Consider the following 22,114-nt stretch of genomic DNA (forward strand, 5'->3'; position numbering starts at 1 on the left):
CATCTGCAAGCAGGTTTTTACACAGCTTAAGGATAAAAGCATGGCTGATTGGCAAAATTCAATGATGCAGTACTACCATAAAGATAATAGATAGTATTTTTTTCACTAATTTTTTGACATAATACTTGTTGTAATATATTTTATTTTTGTATTCAATATTAAATCATTTAAAGGACAATGTACTATTCTTTTTTCACAAAGACCAACAAACAGGTTGGTTCTTGTCTCTGTGTCCATCCTTTCGTTTGTCGTCTGCCCCACTTCAGATTAAAGTTTTTGATCAAGGTAGTTTTTGATGAAGTTGAATTCGGATCAACTTGAAACTTAGTACACATGTTCCCTATGATATGATCTTTCTAATTTAAATGCCAAAGTAGATTTTTTATCCCAATTTTACAGTCCATTGAAATTAGAAAATGATAGTGACAGTAGGGCATCCATGTACTATGGACACATTCTTTTTTAAATATAAATTTCTAAATGATTTTTGAAGGGATAACCTTTTTTAGCTCAACTGGCTCACAGGGTTAAGTGAGCTCTTCTCATCACTTGACGTCCGTCATCGTTAACTTTTACAAAAATCTTCTCTGAAACTACTGGGCCAAATTTAACCAAACTTGTCCACAATCATCACTACGGTATCTTGTTTTGAAATTGTGTCTGGTGACCCGGCCAACCAACCAAGATGGCCGCCATGGCTAAAAATAGAACATAGGGGTAAAATGTAGATTTCAGCTTATATCTCTGAAACCAAAGCATTTAGAGCAAATCTGACGTGGAATTAAATTTTTTATCAGGTGAAGACCTATCTGCTCTGAAATTTTCAAATAAATCGGAGAACCCGTTGTTGGGTTGCTGCCCTAAATTGATAATTTTAATAAAATTTTGCCGTTTTTGGTTATTATCTTGAATATCGACGTACGCAATGGTTTTTTTTCAAGAAAAGTACACAACTTATACAAGGTGCAGGAAATCAAATATCTGTTCTAAAAATATCAATGATGTCATTGTTAATAAAATCTTCAAAATTGGAGTTATCTTCCTCTGTCCATAATTGTAGTTGAATCATTGAATCAACTACAACCAATGCATATAATGCAATGTTAAATGTTACTTCCTTTCTTTACCTTTCAGTTCTTACAAGAACTTTGATTGGGATTATATGAACACACTGGAAAAGTGCATAAGGAAATTTCAGATAGACTCTTTTTAGCTCACCTGGCCCGAAGGGCCAAGTGAGCTTTTCCCATCACTTTGCGTCCGGCGTCCGGCGTCCGTCGTCGTCGTCCGTCGTCGTTAACTTTTACAAAAATCTTCTCCTCTGAAACTACTGGGACAAATTAAACCAAACTTGGCCACAATCATCATTTGGGTATCTAGTTTAAAAAATGTGTGGCGTGACCCGGCCAACCAACCAAGATGGCCGCCATGGCTAAAAATAGAACATAGGGGTAAAATGCAGTTTTTGACTTATAACTCAAAAACCAAAGCATTTAGAGCAAATCTGACAGGGGTAAAATTGTTTATCAGGTCAAGATCTATCTGCCCTGAAATTTTCAGATGAATCGGACAACCCGTTGTTGGGTTGCTGCCCCTGAAACGATAATTTTAAGGAAATTTTGCTGTTTTTGGTTATTATCTTGAATATTATTATAGATAGAGATAAACTGTAAACAGCAATAATGTTCAGCAAAGTAAGATTTACAAATAAGTCAATGTGACCGAAATGGTCAGTTGACCCCTTTAGGAGTTGTTGCCCTTTTTAGTCCATTTTTAACCATTTTTCGTAAATCTTAGTTATCTTTTACAAAAATCTTCTCCTCTGAAACTACTGGGACAAATTAATCCAAACTTGGCCACAATCATGTTGGGGGTATTTATTTTAAAAAATGTGTCCGGTGACACGGCCATCAAATCAAGATGGCCGCCACGGCTAAAAATAGAACATAGGGGTAAAATGCAGTTTTTGGCTTATAACTCAAAAACCAAAGCATTTAGAGCAAATCTGATATGGGATAAAATTGTTTATCAGGTCAAGATCTATCTGCCCTGAAATTTTCAGATGAATCACACAACCCGTTATTGGGTTACTGCCCCTGAATCAGTAATTTTAAGGAAATTTTGCTGGTTTTGGTTATTATCTTGAATATTATTATAGATATAGATAAACTGTAAACAGCAATAATGTTCAGCAAAGTAAGATTTACAAATAAGTCAACTTGACCGAAATGGTCAGTTGACCCCTTTAGGAGTTATTGCCCTTTATAGTCAATTTTTAACCATTTTTCGTAAATCTTAGTTATCTTTGACAGAAATCTTCTCCTCTGAAACTACTGGGCCAAATTAATCCAAACTTGGCCACAATCATCTTTGGGGTATATAATTTTAAAAATGTGTCCGGTGACCCGGCCATCAAATCAAGATGGCCGCCACAGCTAAAAATAGAACATAGGGGTAAAATGCAGTTTTTGGCTTATAACTCAAAAACCAAAGCATTTAGAGCAAATCTGACATGGATAAAATTGTTTATCAGGTCAAGATCTATCTGCCCTGAAATTTTCAGATGAATCAGACAACCCGTTGTTGGGTTGCTGCCCCTGAATAGGTATTTTAAGGAAATTTTGCTGTTTTTGGTTATTATCTTGAATATTATTATAGATAGAGATAAACTGTAAACAGCAATAATGTTCAGCAAAGTAAGATTTACAAATAAGTCAACATGACCGAAATGGTCAATTGACCCCCTAAGGAGTTATTGTCCTTTTCTAGTCAATTATTAACAATTTTCATAAAATTTGTAAATTTTTATTAACATTTTCCCCTGAAACTACTGGGCCAAGTTCATTATAGATAGAGATAATTGTAAGCAGCAAGACTGTTTAGTAAAGTAAGATGTACAAACACACCACCATCACCAAAACACAATTTTGTCATGAATCCATCTGCTTCCTTTGTTTAATATTCACAAAGACCAAGGTGAGCGACACAGGCTCTTTAGAGCCTCTAGTTTTTTTTTGTATAAATGTTACTAACTCCTATATACTTAAATTATCGAGAATGCACTCACAGGTGTTTCATTTTGGGATTTGCTCCAACAGTGTTTTTTTTTGCGCTAATTTGAAACACAAATTTATTTTCGCATCCCTTTCATAAGAATTATTGTTATAATATTGAGGGGCAAAAACTAATCCACACAAAGAAAAAACTCCCCTCCAGAAAAAAGAAGAAATTGATTCCGTATATTTATATAATTTAAAAGAGTGACCAAAACTTGATAACTGGATAATTTTAAAAGTCTTATTTAGTGATGGTTTAAAAATGAATAACTATCAAATTGGGTACAGTTGTATTGTGGTACTTTCGCGTCGATGCTATAATGGTAAATTTCTGGTTATTAGATTACTCAGGTTATAAATTTTTTGTAGAACGGATTGGGATCCGAATATCAAATCAAATCAAATCAAATATGTTTATTGGATAATCAATATATATGTACAGTGCACAATTGATGTCTTCCACACAATGAACAGATATTAAAACAATTAATACAAAATAAATGCATATACATTAGAAATAATATCTGGACAGAGCTAATATAAGTTGTAAAACATTAATATAGTTGAAAAGCTTTTTCAATAAAAGTACAGATAGCTTTTGTATCAATTTTATTTAAAGGATACATAATGTTATGTAGAATAGTAGATTCCTTTTCCCTTTTATTTAAATCCGAGGGGTCGATATTTAATTTTTTGAAGAGATCTTGTCTTAAAATTGAAAACTTTTTACAGTATAAAATGAAGTGTTTTTCATCATCTAATAAATCACAAGTCTGACAAAGTCTTGAGTTATGCGGAATTTTTGGTCTATGATAACGACCTTTTTCTATTAAAAGAGAATGTGCACTAATTCTTAACTTAGTCAAATTTTTACATAGTGCTTTTGGAATATTAAAGTCAAGATATTTTTGAAGAGAAAAATTTGTGTAACAAAATGAAAAATATTTAAGCTTTGAGTCAGAATTGTAATTAGAATAATTTTGAAGCTGTTCTTTAATTAGTTGGATGGTTTGATCGTGTATTTTCAATTCTAGATTTTCATTTTCCAAATTCTTTACATCCAATTTAAATTTTTTGCAACTATAATCAATAAATGAATACCATGATTTTGACCCCTCTTTGAAAAGTCCTCTATCTACTTTATACACTTCAGCAAGAAATCTATCAGATGGAAGTTGTTGCAGTCTTATGAAATATTTAAAAGCCAATTTAGTAATAAAATTAATAATTGGTAATCTTCCTAATTCACACCTGGAGGCTAAATTTGATGCCTTTTTATGTACTCCAAGTAGATATTTACAAAATTTATTATGTATTTTTTCAAATGGTATATTATCTTTATTTAAATCTTTTAAAGTAAAATCGGATATCCAAACTTCTGATCCATAGGTTGTAATAGGTCTAATTAGAGAATCAAATAACTTTAGCTTAAGCTTGGTACCAGAGTAATTATAATCTAGAATATTTGATTTAAGACTAAATACTGCTTTAAGAGCTTTATTATACATATGTTCTGCGGCATGCTTTAAATTGCCATTAAATGAAATCAGCATTCCAAGATATTTATATTTATCGACTGTTTCTATATTTTGACCATTAATTTTAAATTTGATGGCAGATTTTTTCTTGCCCTTACTAAAAATCATAACTTTAGTTTTAGTAATATTGACTTTCAACTTCCATCTGTTACAATATATTCCCAGGCTGTCCAGACAAGCTTGTAAACCCTTTTCACTCTCTGACAGTAGAATTAAATCATCTGCATATTGTAAACAATTAAATTGTGTTGTAATGAGTGACACAGGAAATGTTTTTGAAAAATCAAATATTTTTGGCAGATCATTAGTGTATATATTAAATAACAGAGGGCTAAGACCATCACCTTGTCTAACACCCCTATTGGCTCTATGAGCTTCTGAAATAAAGTTTTCTTTTTTTACCACAAACTTTGAATTAGAGTACATATGTTTAATTATCTTATAGAAATTTCCTCCAATTTTAAGATTTAATAGTTTTTTAAGTAATCCTGAGTGCCAAACAGAGTCAAAAGCTTTAGAGAGATCTACAAAACAAGCAAAAATAGGCTTTTTTAATTTGTGTAAATATTTATTTATCAAAGTTTTAATAGTGAAAATATGATCTGCAGTTCTATAATCTGGTCTGAATCCTGCTTGAAAGGGATTATAAAGATTATTTTCTTCCATATATTTATGCAGTCTTTTCTGTAATAATGAGGTGAAAAGCTTGCCAAGACAGCTGGTAAGGCTAATACATCTATAATTATCGCATATGTTTATGTCACCATTTTTGTGTAAGAAGGAAGTACAAGATAAATTCCAAGCATCTGGAAATTTTCCGCTTGATAAAATTCTGTTAAATAAATTAACAATAGGTAAAAGTAATAGGTCTTTTCCATATAAAAGGAATTCATTATATATAAGGTCTATTCCTGGTTGTTTATTCTTCTTAAGTTTTTTAATGCCATCTCTGACTTCTTTACAAATGAATGCATAATCTAAATGTTTATTATTAATATTTTCAATTTCTATCTTCGAGATATCTAAATCAGTATTATTTTCTTCATAAAGCTTTTTTAAGTAATTTGACATTTCAGATAGAGGTATAGGATTTTCTTCTCTATTTGTATTTTTCTTCAGATTATTAATGGTTTTCCAAAATAATTTAGGGTTATCTTCATGAAGAGAATCTAATTTATCAATTATATCTGTTATAAATTTCTTTTTTGTATCTTTTAGTAATTTTTTGTACTCCCTTCTTAACTGGTGGTATGATGTTTTTAAATCATGATTATTAGGATGTTGTTGTAATCTACTTCCAAGATTGTTAAGTTCCCTTTTAAAAAATTTACAATTTCCATTAAACCATTTCTGTTTTCCTTTCTTTTTCTTTCTTTTCCCCTTGAATGGTCTAAAATTAAATGTTTTATTTGCTGAGTCTAAAATTATATTGCTCAGATTTTCAGATAAATTATTTATATCCATTTCAGGATTATTGACTTCTAGTAAAAATTGATCAATTAAAAGTTTTGAATCTTGTACGGCTTCTACAAATTTTTCTCTTGAGCCTGATTCCAAATTGTATTTACCTGGAAGAAGATCACAATCCTTAGTATTAATGTTGTTGTTAATTTGTGAGTATATATAGTTACTGTTGTTTTTTAAACCAGTCCATAATAAACTATGGTCTGAAAGCTCATTTGGTGGAAAGACATGTAAATAAACAAATTCATGAAAAATATCTTCAGAAACTAAAAAATAATCAATACTACTACTTCCTCTTGGACAGTAGTAGGTATGGAACCCCAGCGAGTCACCGTCAATTCGACCATTAAGTATTCTCATCTTTGATTCTATACAAAAATCTATTAGCATTCTTCCCTGTTCATTTATCTCAGGATCAAGGTTGTTTCTTTTGGGTAAAATTAGATCTGATGTATAATTTGTAGGTAAATTGGACTTGCCCTCAGAATTCTGGTGGTAGTCTGTCTCATCAAGTTCTATATAATCTATTAAATTAGCAGTTCTACTATTACAGTCTCCCATGATTATAACTTTACCCAATTCTGAGTATTTATTCACTAAACTAGATAATGAATCAAAAATTTTATCGTTTTCTGGACATACTGACTTTGCCCTTGGATTTATATATACACAGCCTAAAAAAATATCATGTGTAAGACCACATTTATCTTTGTCTAATTTAATAAAGATGTAGTTTTTACTTTGGGCTATTTTAATGATAGCATTACTTTTTTTGAATTCATTTTTAAAATAAAGAATGATTCCACCTGATCTTCGTCCTCTTTTACCTTTTTTCTTAATTCCAGGTTGGTGAAAGCATGTATAATTTTTAAAAGATATCGATGACTCGCCGTGGGTCCATGACTCCACTATTCCAAAAATATCAAATTTACTACAATTTATATCATTTAACTTTTGACTAGAGAAACCATTTATATTCCAGCATCCTAGCTGAAGCATTTTATGTATATATATATTAAAACATAACCACAATACTGATTTTGTGAGACCCGATGACATTGATTAGCATTTTCATTATGTATAAACAAGCATCAATCATATAAGTTGTAATGAAAGGTGTGAATTTTTTTTATATTTCACTTGTGTGTGTAAATTGTCATTAATAATATAAAGTTGCAAATGTGTGTAAAGAGGCATAACTCTGACTGTTTAAAAAAGTACTGTAATATTACAATTAAATAGGCATACCTGGTCATACATCTTGTTGTTTATTGTACACAATTATTTTTGATATTATTATCATCTAATTCTTTCAAACGTTTGACGAATTGTGAAATACACCTTATTCATTTAAAATATATTTTGACACCGAAAATATAATTTGGCATGAAGAAAGATTGAAAAATGAAATATAAGATTATGGAGAGTTAAAAGGTGAACAACAAAAAGAAAAAAATGAACAAGCAGTTATAACTCACCTACCCCAAAAATGGCATAGTAACTAAAATAAATAATTTGAACGGACAACATGGGCGATGAAATGCCTGATTTATATGTCCAACGGCTGTTTTTCCAGACAAGATGGGGCCGTAGGAATGACTGACTATAATAGCTAGAACTATACACCTTAACAAATTTTATCACTTTTCTATTGTGGCGTCAGATATTTTGTATTACAACGTCCAAATTTTACGGGAACCTGTATGTTTTTCACCGGAAAAGATGGTCAATTTCGCACACCTTTATGCCGTCATTTACCAGATAGAAGACACGCCTATGTCCCTGCTCTATTGAAACTTTCCAGCACTTTTCATAAACGTCATTATGTAGGGTAGTATAGAAATAATTAATGTTCCGTAAGTTCATAATCGTGATTGTCGTAGGACTGAGGGAGGGTGACCCTTGTCTTTTAGATTTTAATTTCCCAAATATTTAGTGCAGTATGTGATAAAACTTTTTTAATCGTTTGCTCAACATGTGTTGGAAATTTCTATGCATACATTTTTGTCACGTGGTGATGGAAGTCACATGACAGATTTGTCTGAAAACCGTATCTTGGAACTGGCCTTTAGTCTTGGGTACCAGCTTACTACAAGAACAAGGCACTAAATTAAGATTAATGCACATGTATGTTGTTCAGCTATGTACAGGTCAATGTCTTGGGACAGGCATATTCAAAATGTAGCAGGATTTAAGGATGTCTGCTGGTCATGTTTTTGAATTCTTGTCATATTTTCGATTTTCTCAGGTTTTATCCATCCAAATGTATTAAATTTTTTTTACACGACACCCCACTTTTGTCTTCATAAATCTGTTCAATAGATCATTTCAGATTTAGTGATCCGGCGGCATGAAATCCTTGTTATTTTTTCTTGGTTTAAAGGGTAAAAAACAATTCCAATGTTAACAAATAGTAAAGTCTGAAGAAAACCCTTTTCCCGCCATTTTCTAAATGTCTCGTATTTTGAAAACTACACACGAGACTAATGATTTTATTACTTTATTTTGTTTAAATATCAAAGTTGTTTTCATTTTAAGCAACCACATGAAATCCTTGTTATTTTAAATTAGAGCAGCAGACATCCTTAACATGTTTTTGGAAGCAGCAAATCATCTTTACCTGTACATGTGAGGACCATAGACAAAGATATATTTATACTTTGTCACTTGTATGCAAATTTTTCTATAAAAGCATAGTCTGACTTTTACTATTCTTGGAAGATTCTAACTTACTTTTGTCATAGCTCTGACTGTAATACTTGACCTTGTGTGTCTGTCTTGCAATTTTTATCTGACCATTTCCTGCTTCATTGGTCAGTGTTAAGTTTGTATTGCTTGTCAGTTTATCTGACAGATGATATAAGTAATACATTTAGGTCAACTACATTTGGTGTATTACATGGAATAATTGTATAATGTACATGTTGTCTGGCTTGGTTCGAACATCTGACCGTGATCTCATTTTTATGGTCCATTTGGCAATTATCAATATTCATAATTAGGTCTGTTTCTCAGATACTACATGTATAAGCAAAATGGTAACTATAATTGGTGTAATTGATTGATTGTAGTGTGTTCATGTCTGTCCAGCAGGGTTCATCTGATTTTAACCTCATTTGCATAGATCATTAATAATGTTTAGTTAATTTGAAACTTGTTCTAAGTTGTAGTACATTGTAAAATCTTTCAAAATGAATTCAATCATGGTAAAGTAAAGAAGGCGAGACATTTCCTTGTGTGCACTCTTTTTGTTAATAAAAGGTTAAAACATTTCTGATATTGATTATAGCGGTACTTTCATGCAGTTTTTCTATGAAAATGTTAACAAACACAGTTACAGTCAAGTGAAAACCAATTGTTTCCAATTTCAAGAATGATAATTTGATGGGCATTGGGGATGCCTTTCTAGTCTACATTCAGTTATTTACATGATTTAAGACATAATACTTTAAGTTATCCGCATTATCATGATTATGGCACGCATTTTCACTCAAAAAAAAATACAGTAAAAATATACCCAAAATAAAATTGAGAATGGAAATGGGGAATGTGTCATAGAGACAACAACCCGACCAAAGAGGAGAACAACCACCAAAGGCCACCATGCGTCTATAACGCCGTACTGTAAGAAAAATCTGTATTAGGAAGCAGTCTTCAAGTTCAACTGGATTTTAAATAAAAATGTGTTCTACTTGAATGAAAATGGATGTCAGACTAAACTCCAAAACAAATAAATGAACTAAAATTAAAATGATACAAGAATCACAAAGGCAATTTTAAAGATTGTATGTGAAAAACCTTTCCACTTTATTTTTATTACATTATGTTTCAGGGATGTAAAATGGAACAGTATGATAAAGGAGAAGTCAGGATGGTGGAAGCACCTTCTATCTTTAGTCTGAATGAAACTGGTATTGAAATGAAAGTTAATGCAGGAAGTAAAATACGTAATCTCATGGGATTCGCTATGAAAAAAATGAAGGTTTGTGTCAATCTATTTACATCTATATAACATTTTCAAAATACAGGTAATTTAATATAAGGTACTCCATGATCACACAGTTAGTAAACTTAGTTTTGATGAACAAAATGGTGTAGATGTCTTTAAAAGTTTTAAAAAATAGATGCACACATTAAAAAAACCAATAAGGTTTAACAAGCCTTTATTAGATGATTCATTTTGTCTAGTGTATTACAAAGAAAACCTGCTGGTGGTTTTATCAAGAATTGCAAATTTTAAATCCTTCAAGCAGCCTGTCAAATGGTTAACATATACAATGGACCCTACAAATAGTGCTGTGTTTGGTACTACTAGTCTAAATCCTTCAAGCAGCCTGTCAAATGGTTAACATGTACAATGGACCCTACAAATAGTGCTGTGTTTGGTACTACTAGTCTAAATCCTTCAAGCAGCCTGTCAAATGGTTAACATGTACAATGGACCCTACACATAGTGCTGTGTTTGGTACTGTACTAGTCTAAAATATATGTATTGATATTGATTTATTCATGTTCAGTTTTGTTTTGCTTTTTTGAAGGAACCAACAATAAAACAGATGACTTGGAATGGATCTGGGAATGCTATGAATAAAGCTATATCTTGTGCAGAAATTATGAAAAGAAAAACAAAGGTCAGAATAAATTTAGGATTAATGATGTATATACAATGTAATGATGTGTGAGTTTCAATGAGACATTAAACATAATTATACCAGAAAAGACCAATAAGGTACAAAAATGTAACAGGCAAGATCCCTTTTGGTATTGATAATTTACAGATAAGCAATCGTATTTTGTGCATTTAACTTGGTCATTAAAAGTTCAACAATTTGAATTATTGTTTGAGATAACTTTATTTACTTTTTTCAATTATTACATAAATTTTGGATCTTATAAGGACTCTGAAATCTGATATCTTTTTAATTGTTGATACAGAGGTTTTTGGGATAAGATTGCTTTTAAGCAATCTGTAGACTTATACCATTGACTCAGGGCCATCCCCTCATGTCAACAGTTTTATTCTAAACATCAAGGAACCTCTCAGATTCTTGAGATTGTCTTGCTTTAAATGGTATAAAAAACAAAAAGATTGAATTTAAACAACTGTCCTATAATGTTTTTCTCATAATCTTCATGTTTCGATATTTCCCTTGACTTGTATGCATGTTTTAAACAAAACGGAAAATCAGAATTAAGCAGTATTTATATTTAGTGTTTTTATAAATTTAGAAACACTTCAGAGGGAATTCCCCAGTTTTGATAACATGGGAGAGTTGTCTGAATTCCGATCAATAAATAAAAATCTATTTCTGTCATATAAAAACTGAAGTGGAGTTTTCTTATATGTCACCGTTATAAAATTATATGTCACCGTTATAAAACTGTTATTTGATATTGTACTTCCATAAAGAAATGAAGGTCTTTTAATTAACATTTAATATACAGCCTTGCTACAAATCACAAGTCTAGGGTTTGTTTAGGTAATTGTGCGCATGCATATAGTTTTCTTGACTTGAAGGGGTATCAGATTGAATGGTTGCTCTGGATTCCCCACTCCATTGATTAATTTGAAACTCATGAGATCCTTTCCATGTCTGTCTGCTATTGAGTGTTATTGTTGTTGCATAATTTAGAATCATATGCATCATTTAAATTAAAATAAATGTAGTCCACAACGTAAAGGTGTAACTAGAATACCCCTTCAGCCAAAATGGAGTCTTCCATATTATTGCTTCGAGTTGTCTCCCTTCCGTACGTAACTTTCGTCAAAAGAAGATATGTCGAGAAAAATTAACTCGTTCTGTCGATAGACGTTGTATTATATTAAAACCGATCGCAATTTAAACAGAGGAATGTGTACAGAAAGGAGTCATGCCCACTGACCCAAAGGATTAAATATTTAAAGGGGTTCCACCTAGAATTCACGTAGGAAAATAGGTGATAAGGTACGAAGTGAAATACCTTCTCTCACTCTCAGTTACTGCTGTGGAAAGTCAACTTGGAATTGATAGAACAAAAATAAAACACAATAAGTACATTGTCCATACACTTGTATCGAGGATTGGCTATTTTTAAAGTTGAATAACTATTCAGATTACGTTAATTACATTTTAAGAGTATTTTACACGTGCAGTTGAATTATTTTTGAAAATAATACTAATACATGTATCAATGAAAACAATGGCAATCGTATCCCTCAGAGCTATATGCTCTTTGATTAGGCCATAAAAAAGAATAGGTTTGTTTGCCCAAACGCTACCTACCCAGAAAAAAGCTGCCTACTCAATTTCTTTCATTGTCCTGATTTGAAGAAATTTTTTTTTAATCAGATAGGCATGAAGACTAATAAACACCCGATACTTCAATTTCTCTTTTGGAAAAAAAAATGCCTTCCTACCTACCCACTGTGTCAACCTTTGGGTAGGGTTTGGGCAAACCAAAATATTTTTAATTGTGGCCTTACTCTTTTTAGCTCACCTATTGTTTAAGAGTTAACACCACTTCTTGGCTTCCATCTTCATTGTCATTGTAAGCTTTTAAAATTTTCACATGAAATCATCTGGACCAAACTTTGCTTTTAGAAGTCAATTACAAATACAATTAAAAAAATATGTTTGTCGTGGCTAAAAATAGAAAATACTGTTAAATGTAACCACTCATAAGGATTCATGTATCTTAAAACTGTTGCAGGAAAAGAATGCTCAGAATGTTTAAATTTACCTCCCATATTATTGTATAAAAATAAGTATTTGTAGAATACATTATGATATCATTGTTGACTGTTTTATTAAAATATTTTAATTACATTTTGGTATATTTTTTTTTATTAAGGGGCTACATCAGATTTCAAAGGTTTACTACAGAAGGTTGGTATACACTTATAAGCTGTATATATACTTTATTCACAGTGTATATATTTTCATGTATTTCGCAGGAGGTATATCTTTGCTAATACAAATGCAGTTTTCTGTACACGCAAACAATTTAGATATATCAACTGGATTTATACCTGTAAATACATGTTAACCTGACATGACTTTAAACAATCGAAAACAATGCCATTGATTACACTGAAATGCAGTCAAGTTTAGCGATTGATAACATTCTGGCGTATCACAAACAAACAACTTGTAACGTCTCATTTCATTGGCCGAAAGATTCAAAAACAACAACAGTAGTGTGCACTTGAATTGACACAGGTGACTGACAATGGAATGTACTATGTTACAACGAATGTAAAAACAAGGATTTGTTTGGTTTACAAATCTTTAGTCATAAGAATTATATAGATGTTTTGTGAATTTCAAATAGTTCTGTCGGTATATTATACTGCAGCAACACAATTATCTTGTACCGCATTATGAAAAATATAAGGATAAAATAAAAATACATGTGCCGCTTTTATACGGATGGATAATGAACCACTTTTAATTTCTGTCAATGTCGTAGTTACTTATGATCAGGATCTCATAATACTGATCCATTACAATATTTACAATAATTTATGATGGGTTGCACATTCCTCTTCTGGTGTTTTCAGCTATAAAACGAACACACATAACATTACACCGTAGCTAAGCGTTTGGTCATTCAGAAATTATGTATCATAAACGAGCAAATTGTCTCTGAAATATAAAAACAAAACAACAATAATCGTAATACGTTATCATTTGTGCACATGAATGAAGACGTAATATGCCACCATGAAATTCATATGAATTCAGTGACTTCAGGCATGTTAGTGGAAAAAGGATTAAAATTTTACATTGGCGAAGATGTTTTCTTTTGTATGTTTGGAACCAAAAAAATAAATAAATACTGGTGAGAAATATTGTAGTTTATAAGGAACAATATAAATGTACTGTTTTCGAATTTAATTGGATGAAAACTTATCTTTTAATTTCATACCGTAAGAATAGTGATTTGCATAACATTGTTGAACTATCCGCCAAAGTGACGTGTAGTATACATGCGTATTCAAAATGAAATACATAAGACCGTTGGTTTTCCCATTTGAATTGTTTTATACTAGTAATTTTGGGGCCCTTTATAGCTTGTTGTTCGGTGTGAGCCAAGGCTCCGTGTTGAAGGCCGTACATTGACCTATAATGGTTTACTTTTATAAATTGTAATTTTGTTGGAGAGTTGTCTCATTGACACTCATACCACATCTTCCTATATCTATGTGTAATAAACTGATACACGAAATATTAAGAAATTAACGATGACTGAATGCATGCGCAAGAAGGAACTCATCTTTTTATCAATACATGTATTGAATATTGAATTGTAACTAACTGTGTTTATCCTCTTTAAATAAAGAATTTATTATTATTATTATTATTATTATAATAAACACCCTTTTAAAAACTGATTATTTTCTAAGTAATTATTTATTAAATATTTACAATATATAATTTACGTTCGTTTTTCAACTGAGAATAGCAAAACAGTTATTTATAAAATTCATGAAATTTATCGCTGGAATTTATAAAGTACATTTCCTTCCACGGTGCTATTGTTTGCCGTCTCTCTAAACAAAGCATGGTTGGTTAGATGTTCTGAATTTACTTAAATTTCGTGTTTTTTTCCCCTCAAAATCAAGTAAACTGAATCAAAAAAAATCACACTATCTTTAGTCAAATACGTAAAACTTGCGAAAGATATGAAGACAGGATTATCAACTTGGCAAAATAAAAGGCAGGATGACGATTTATGTTAAAAAAAAATCCAGACATACTAATAAAAACAAGGCAGAACCGAACAGACTGAAAAATAAAAAGACAGGACTGAGATTACAACTAAAAAAAAATGAAATGTTTCATCCAAGTCTCTCCCCCCATCAAAATAAAATGGTAGCAACCCAATGGTAGATCGTTTAATTCAGAACCAACTGAGAGGAGACAGTTGAATTAAGTATTTTGACGTGAAAAGTGTTATGATTTTAAAGTTTAAAATTTTACTATTACACAAAATTATAAAATCAATGAATTTTACATGCACATGTATAAAAGTAAGAATTGCTTTGGGATTATCAAGCACACAATCATGTATGTGCTTACGGCGATGGAAGGTTATAACAACCTTGACCAGCTACATGAAAACTGATCAGTCCATTCAACTTTACAGTAGGTGTGTTCTAGTTCGCAGGTGTGAGGTCGAAGGTTTGAATTGACCAATGAAAACGATCGTTCCTTTACGAGTTAATCTAATAAAGTTTGTTTGACTAATTAATTCGCACTACATTTCGCTAAGCTTGGCCGCAGTTAAGTGTACTACGAATAAGTAATTTAGGATAAATGGACATATTTTAAAATAATGACCAAAGCCACAAAATATGTCACTTTTATTGTTAAATACCTTTATCTCAAATGACTTTGATGATTGAATATTATAACTGTTGTAGTATTGAAAATAGTTACCCTGATCAGTTTAAATTTTGAATATATATAAATGTTTTGAAGACATACTTCCAACCAATATTTGACCTATTTGTTTGAAGACATACTTCCAACCAATATTTGACCTATTTGTTTGAAGACATACTTCCAACCAATATTTGACCTATTTGTTTGAAGACATACTTCCAACCAATATTTGACCTATTAGTTTGAAGACATACTTCCAACCAATATTTGACCTATTTGTTTGAAGACATACTTCCAACCAATATTTGACCTATTTGTTTGAAGACATACTTCCAACCAATATTTGACCTATTTGACAGTAAAATCTCTTGTCAACTTATTGGCTGATTCAATTATTTCTTTGAAGCATATAGTGATTGCTGTGTGAATAAACCAGATAATTTCCAGATGTTAAGTTTGATTGCTTTGGAATATGACTTTATATAACTTAAAAATCTTATACAAGGAAATAAATAGGCAAAGATAATTTTCCATAGCAAATAGATTCAAAATTTACAGTATGACTTCATGGTGATAAAAATTTGAAAGAATTTATTTGAAATTGTACCTGTAACTAACAATGTCTTTAAAAGCTGTTTATTGACACATCTTGAATTAAGTTCTGACATTTAACTTTTTTTCTTAATATAACTAGGTTTAGTATTTTATATTGAAAGACAATTTCACAAGAACTTTTAGAAATTGATTAAGAAACTTCCTTCTGTTATTGTATATTGATATATTGATAAAGATGTTTTTGTACTTTTAATACAATTTATACATATCTGTTTTTAGTTAAACCACCTTGATATTTTCAGGATTGAAGAATACTGGGAACCTAAAATAGAAGGACTTGAAAGGTATAAACATTAAATTATTTCCATGCAAAAATCTTGAAAACTAAGCAGTTATAAAAAGGTTTAAGAGATTTCTCTATTTCATTATTTTTTTATACTTTTTTATACTAACAACTAGATTAATTTCAAAATGTAGGACATGCACTGGGGACAGGCAATGTCATTCATTACTCTTACTGATGTTGAGCGAATCAGTGGGATTTCTGTTGACTGAAGGCAAATAATTATAGATTATGGTTGGTGATCTCAACGAGATTGATTTTCTCACTTAAATTGGTATGGCCAAAGTGAGAGTTGAAATGACCAATGATAATCTGTTTATCGCTATTTTGCCTATGATGTTTACATTGACAACGGCACATGCACCCTTAGTTTCTAGTGATAATTATTCATAAAACACTTCTGTGCTGAGAAAGGAAATTATCAGTCAGTAAGATCAAAGGGAAATTTTGTAAAATAGCAATAACAACAGTTATCATATATCTAGTGAATCATAAGAGAGATACCTCTGAGTGAATTATCAACACTCTCTTGGAATTTATACTACTTGTATACTGCATGTGGACATTTCCTCACAAATTCATTTCAGAATACACTAAGACTAAGTTAAATGATTCACTTAAAAGTTTAAATATATAGATATGCTAATACACATGGAGTAAAATGTTTCACCTAAAAGTTTAAAGAATTATTTGAGCTCACCATGCCCAGATATACAATTGATTAAGATTTGTCTCCCTTCTACTGTTACAAATGCCATGAGGAACAGTACGTGTTATACAGACATTGATCAGATCTCCAACATTTGTATTCGGTTTTGGATTTACAAATATTTTGGTCTCAATTGCAAGTACCTATAGGAGACAATATTTTATGAAACATGTATCTTGTTTAGTACAATAAATGTTTTGTTATATTTTGAATTCATACATTTTGTCTTTTATTTAGATTAAAAGTAAATAGAGATATACCAGCTATTAGCATACTGTTATCTAAAGAACCATTGGATTCCACAGAACTTGGGTAAGTATATTAATAAATTATTTTCAAATTACATCTTTTTTTATCTTCCTTGAAATATGAGCCAAGAAATAAATATCTAGGCCATTCTTAATTTCCTGGTTTTTTTTTGTTTCTTCATTTTTGTCATACTTCTATACAGATATAAAAATATGATAAGTACTATTGTATTTTCAGATCTTATAAGAATTTTAATCAATTTGACTATTGTTTTAGTTTGTTATGGTTGCTGTACACAATTTGTTTTTAATAAAATTACAGTTAACTCTTTTTTCTAGTGAAATATTGTCCTAATTCTTGATATGATTTTTATAAGCTGCAAATATATCATCTTTTTACAGAATATTTATTAATTTCTGTTATGAGACAAGTAGTTGTATTTATTCTTGTTCTTTGTATCTGGTAGATAGCTGTCTCAATGATAAAAATAACACATCTCCTTATTTTCATAATATAGTCTGTTTACAAATTTTATAAAAATAATTTATGATATATGATAAAAAAAGAAAGAAAGAAAGAAATTGTTTGATTATGCATTCTTAATATTAGAGCCATGTTTATTTGTATGTTATATAGCTGTAACAGTCACATAGGAAAGTAATGATTACTCCATAAAAGTATGGGTTGCAGGCAATATAACATACTCATTATAAATGATACTAGAGCAAACGTAAAACAAACACTGTTTACTAAGTTTTATAATGGATTTATTGATAATGAAGTCATATACATAATTATTATTTTGACATTGTTTTCACAGGTATCAAGCACCTGGTTCCTACAATGCATTTTGGAAATCTGATGAACAGAATACTGACAAGCCAGCTAAAAAGTATTCATATGGAAGAAGTGGTACAGGGGGAGACAACTTCAAGAAAAGAGAAAAGAAAAGGAAAAATGACTTTCAAAAATCTCAGGGAGAAAAACAAGACAATCCAAAAATGAAAAAGGACAGCCAAAATTTAAAAGTAAACCAGCAGTCAAGTTGATAATAAATACATTTTAGGTTTACAGACTTGTCCAGTAAATATCTATTTATAAGTTTCAATGTGTCAAGTGCAACATATGGACTCAAAATCTGAGACACATCACCAGTATAGAAACACATTGTTGATGTTTGAGGATTTAACAACAATGAATAATGTTTTCTTAATTTTCTAGTGAATGTACAGCATGTCATATTTGTACATATTGTTATCTTCAAATCAAATCAATACCTTAGAATGGTGTTTCTAAAGGTGCTTTATATAGTAATGTATTTTGTTAAGGAAACAGCAATTATTTAAAGACATAAGAAAAATGTGGCTGATTATAAATTTGAATACGAAGTTGAATTGAATTGAGAAGTTAGTTATTAAATAAAATATGGTCAGATAACATGATATTTTTTCATGGTTATAGATTGAAATGAGTTTTATGCCACATATTTTTGAATGAGGATGATTTTATATTGTAATACTTTATAAGTTATTTTAGGAATTAAAGTAAGCCAATTATGTCTTAAACAATCATTCCAGTAAATACTTGGAATCAAGCTATCCATAAACAATCATTCCAGTAAATACTTGGAATCAAGCTATCCATAAACAATCATTCCAGTAAATACTTGGAATCAAGCTATCCATAAACAATCATTCCAGTAAATACTTGGAATCAAGCTATCCATAAACAATCATTCCAGTAAATACTTGGAATCATGCTATCCATAAACAATCATTCCAGTAAATACTTGGAATCAATCTATCCATAAACAATCATTCCAGTAAATACTTGGAATCAAGCTATCCATAAACAATCATTCCAGTAAATACTTGGAATCAAGCTATCCATAAACAATCATTCCAGTAAATACTTGGAATCAAGCTATCCATAAACAATCATTCCAGTAAATACTTGGAATCAAGCTATCCATAAACAATCATTCCAGTAAATACTTGGAATCAAGCTATCCATAAACAATCATTCTAGTAAATACTTGGAATCATGCTATCCATAAACAATCATTCCAGTAAATACTTGGAATCAATCTATCCATAAACAATCATTCCAGTAAATACTTGGAATCAAGCTATTCATAAACAATCATTCCAGTAAATACTTGGAATCAAGCTATCCATAAACAATCATTCCAGTAAATACTTGGAATCAATCTATCCATAAACAATCATTCCAGTAAATACTAGGAATCAAGCTATCCATAAACAATCATTCCAGTAAATACTTGGAATCAATTTATCCATAAACAATCATTCCAGTAAATACTTGGAATCAATCTATCCATAAACAATCATTCCAGTAAATACTAGGAATCAAGCTATCCATAAACAATCATTCCAGTAAATACTAGGAATCAATCTATCCATAAACAATCATTCCAGTAAATACTTGGAATCAATCTATCCATAAACAATCATTCCAGTAAATACTTGGAATCAAGCTATCCATAAACAATCATTCCAGTAAATACTTGGAATCAATCTATCCATAAACAATCATTCCAGTAAATACTTGGAATCAAGCTATCCATAAACAATCATTCCAGTAAATACTTGGAATCAATCTATCCATAAACAATCATTCCAGTAAATATTTGGAATCAAGCTATCCATAAACAATACACCAATACCAAATTCTATAACTAAGTACATGTATAACAAACTAAAATATTCACACTGGCACTATGTACAGGAATTTCTCGCTACATTGAAGACCTGTTGGTGACCTTCTGCTGTTGTTTTTTTCTATGGTCGGGTTGTTGTCTCTTTGACACATTCCCCATTTCCATTCTCAATTTTAGATATAAAGCAACAACAAACAATTGCAGTAATTCCGAATATATTTATGGACCCATGTCCCATGTTATAACAGGAGATCTTAACATCGTTCAAGACCGAGAGTTAAAATCATTCCTCAGTAAAGGACCTAAATATCGTCCCCCGTCAATTATTAATTGGAATGAGTGTCGTAATATCATCCACGACTCTCTCCATACTTACTGTATGAAATGGATAAAACGGGAAAAGGCTGACAAAAAATCTTTGGACTGTTTTTTTAATTCAGTAATGAAGATAGTTGATATACGTATTCAACATTTTAAATAACATTTTACTATTAACAATAACCACAATAAACCTATTTCTCGTATCAAACATAAACTAAAAGAACTAGCCAAGGAATTTGTTTTTGTCCCGGCCGATAAAGCTGCTAATAATATTATTATTGTTTGACGAAAATTTTACATTGAGGTTCTGAAAAAGGAAATCACCAATTCACCAACATTCCAACTGACTCCATTTTCAGAAAACGAAATCTGTAACAAACATAAACTTCTAGCCACCGCTTTACAAGCAGAGCCAAATACAATGAAAGTCCCAACTATGTATTGGCTTCCGAAGCTACACAAAACCCCTTACAAATATAGATTTATTTCGTCTTCAAGCCATTGTTCAACTACTAAATTGTCTATTCTTCTTACCAGCACACTTGGTACAATTAAAAACCTTATAATAAATTGTTCAAATAAGGCCTTCAAAATTGTGGTATAAATTACTTTTGGAGTGTCAAGAACTCGTTGGAAGTACTTGATAAATTGCATGCTTATATTGGTGATTTTGAATCTGTTCAAAGTTTTGATTTTTCTACCCTGTATACCACATTGCCTCACATTCTCATTAAGAAAAAAATCACACACCTAATTAAATGGGCATTCAAAAAATCAGAATGTGAATATATATGTTCAAACTCTTTTAGGTCATTTTTTAGTAGCAATAAACAAACAAACTATGTTAATTGGACATGCTTTGATACTATATATGCCCTTGAATTTTTACTAGATAACATTTTTGTTCGCTTTGGGGATTCCGTATATCGTCAGATTATCGGAATTCCAATGGGGACTAACTGTGCACCACTTATTGCGGACCTCTTTTTGTATTGTTATGAGTTACAATTTATGACAAAAATAAGCAAAGACCCATCAAAACAACATCTGATAAACAAATTTAATAATACTTTTAGATATTTGGATGATATTTTGGCTCTCAATAATGACGACTTCAGTATGTATTTTAATGAAATTTATCCTGCTGAACTTACTTTAAATAAAGCTAATACTAACAATGACCACTGCCCTTTCCTCGATCTTGATATCTATATCACTAACGGAAAGCTGAATACTAAAATTTATGATAAAAGGGATGATTTTTCATTTCCTATCGTTAATTATCCGTTTTTAGATGGTGACGTTCCCTTGTCACCATCTTACGGTGTTTATATATCTCAACTTGTACGATTCGGTCGTGTATGTAACAATGTTTTAGATTTTAACGAGAGAAATTTATGTATTACTGAAAAATTATTACACCAGGGTTTTCGATATCACAAACTAGTCAAAACATTTACTAAATTTTATCATCGGTATAAAGACATCATTCGTAAATATAGCTCAACATGCAGACTTCTTATACGTTCAGGTATTTCACATCCAATTTTTTATGGAAATATTCTGTATAAAGCACAAAGGTGTCAGTATTCACCTCAGAAACTTACAAAACCTTTGAATAGACTTATTAAGAAGGGATATAATTACGATACTGTTGTCAAGTCATTAAAGATTGCATATTTTGGCGTTAATATTGAGTCACTGATAAGGTCTTTGCGTCGGAACTAAACACATTTATTCTAAAAACAGTTGTTGGCATGACACGGGTTATGTTCTTCTCATATATGTTATGATGGTATGATACTAAACCCCTAACGGGAAGGATTGTGCC

At 30.8% G+C, this 22,114-nt stretch overlaps 2 protein-coding genes across 3 annotated transcripts; one reads left to right on the plus strand and one right to left on the minus strand.

The window, feature by feature from the left end:
• Nucleotides 1-3,610: 3,610 nt before the first annotated feature.
• Nucleotides 3,611-7,057, minus strand: LOC139511100 (uncharacterized). Its single transcript, XM_071297672.1, has one exon. It carries the CDS (start codon nt 7,055-7,057, stop codon nt 3,611-3,613), a length of 3,447 nt encoding a protein of 1,148 aa, XP_071153773.1.
• Nucleotides 7,058-7,375: 318 nt separating this feature from the next.
• On the plus strand, nt 7,376-18,719 carry LOC139513586 (ribonuclease P protein subunit p25-like protein). Of its 2 annotated transcripts, XM_071302221.1 has the most exons (7): nt 7,376-7,492; nt 9,891-10,040; nt 10,597-10,689; nt 12,890-12,924; nt 16,284-16,325; nt 17,271-17,345; nt 18,103-18,719. In XM_071302221.1, the coding sequence occupies exons 2-7, from the start codon at nt 9,900-9,902 to the stop codon at nt 18,329-18,331; spliced, it is 615 nt and encodes a 204-aa protein (XP_071158322.1). In that variant the 5' UTR covers nt 7,376-7,492; nt 9,891-9,899; the 3' UTR covers nt 18,332-18,719. The 2 variants fall into 2 exon arrangements, with proteins under 2 accessions (XP_071158322.1, XP_071158323.1); XM_071302222.1 differs by lacking the exon at nt 16,284-16,325 and having other exon boundaries at nt 18,103-18,453.
• Nucleotides 18,720-22,114: the final 3,395 nt, after the last annotated feature.

Source organism: Mytilus edulis, chromosome 2, assembly GCF_963676685.1.
Source record: "Mytilus edulis chromosome 2, xbMytEdul2.2, whole genome shotgun sequence".
Taxonomy (NCBI): Eukaryota; Metazoa; Mollusca; class Bivalvia; order Mytilida; family Mytilidae; genus Mytilus; species Mytilus edulis.

What these genes read in the sequence shown, in the direction of transcription:
- LOC139513586 (XM_071302221.1), top strand. Translation starts at nt 9,900, where the DNA reads ATGGAACAGTATGATAAAGGAGAAGTCAGGATGGTGGAAGCACCTTCT. An exon ending in TTATGAAAAGAAAAACAAAG is followed by an intron (nt 10,690 to 12,889) that starts GTCAGAATAAAT and finishes TTTTTTATTAAG; the next exon opens with GGGCTACATCAGATTTCAAA. An exon ending in TTGGATTCCACAGAACTTGG is followed by an intron (nt 17,346 to 18,102) that starts GTAAGTATATTA and finishes TTGTTTTCACAG; the next exon opens with GTATCAAGCACCTGGTTCCT.
- LOC139511100 (XM_071297672.1), bottom strand. Translation starts at nt 7,057, where the DNA reads ATGCTTCAGCTAGGATGCTGGAATATAAATGGTTTCTCTAGTCAAAAG.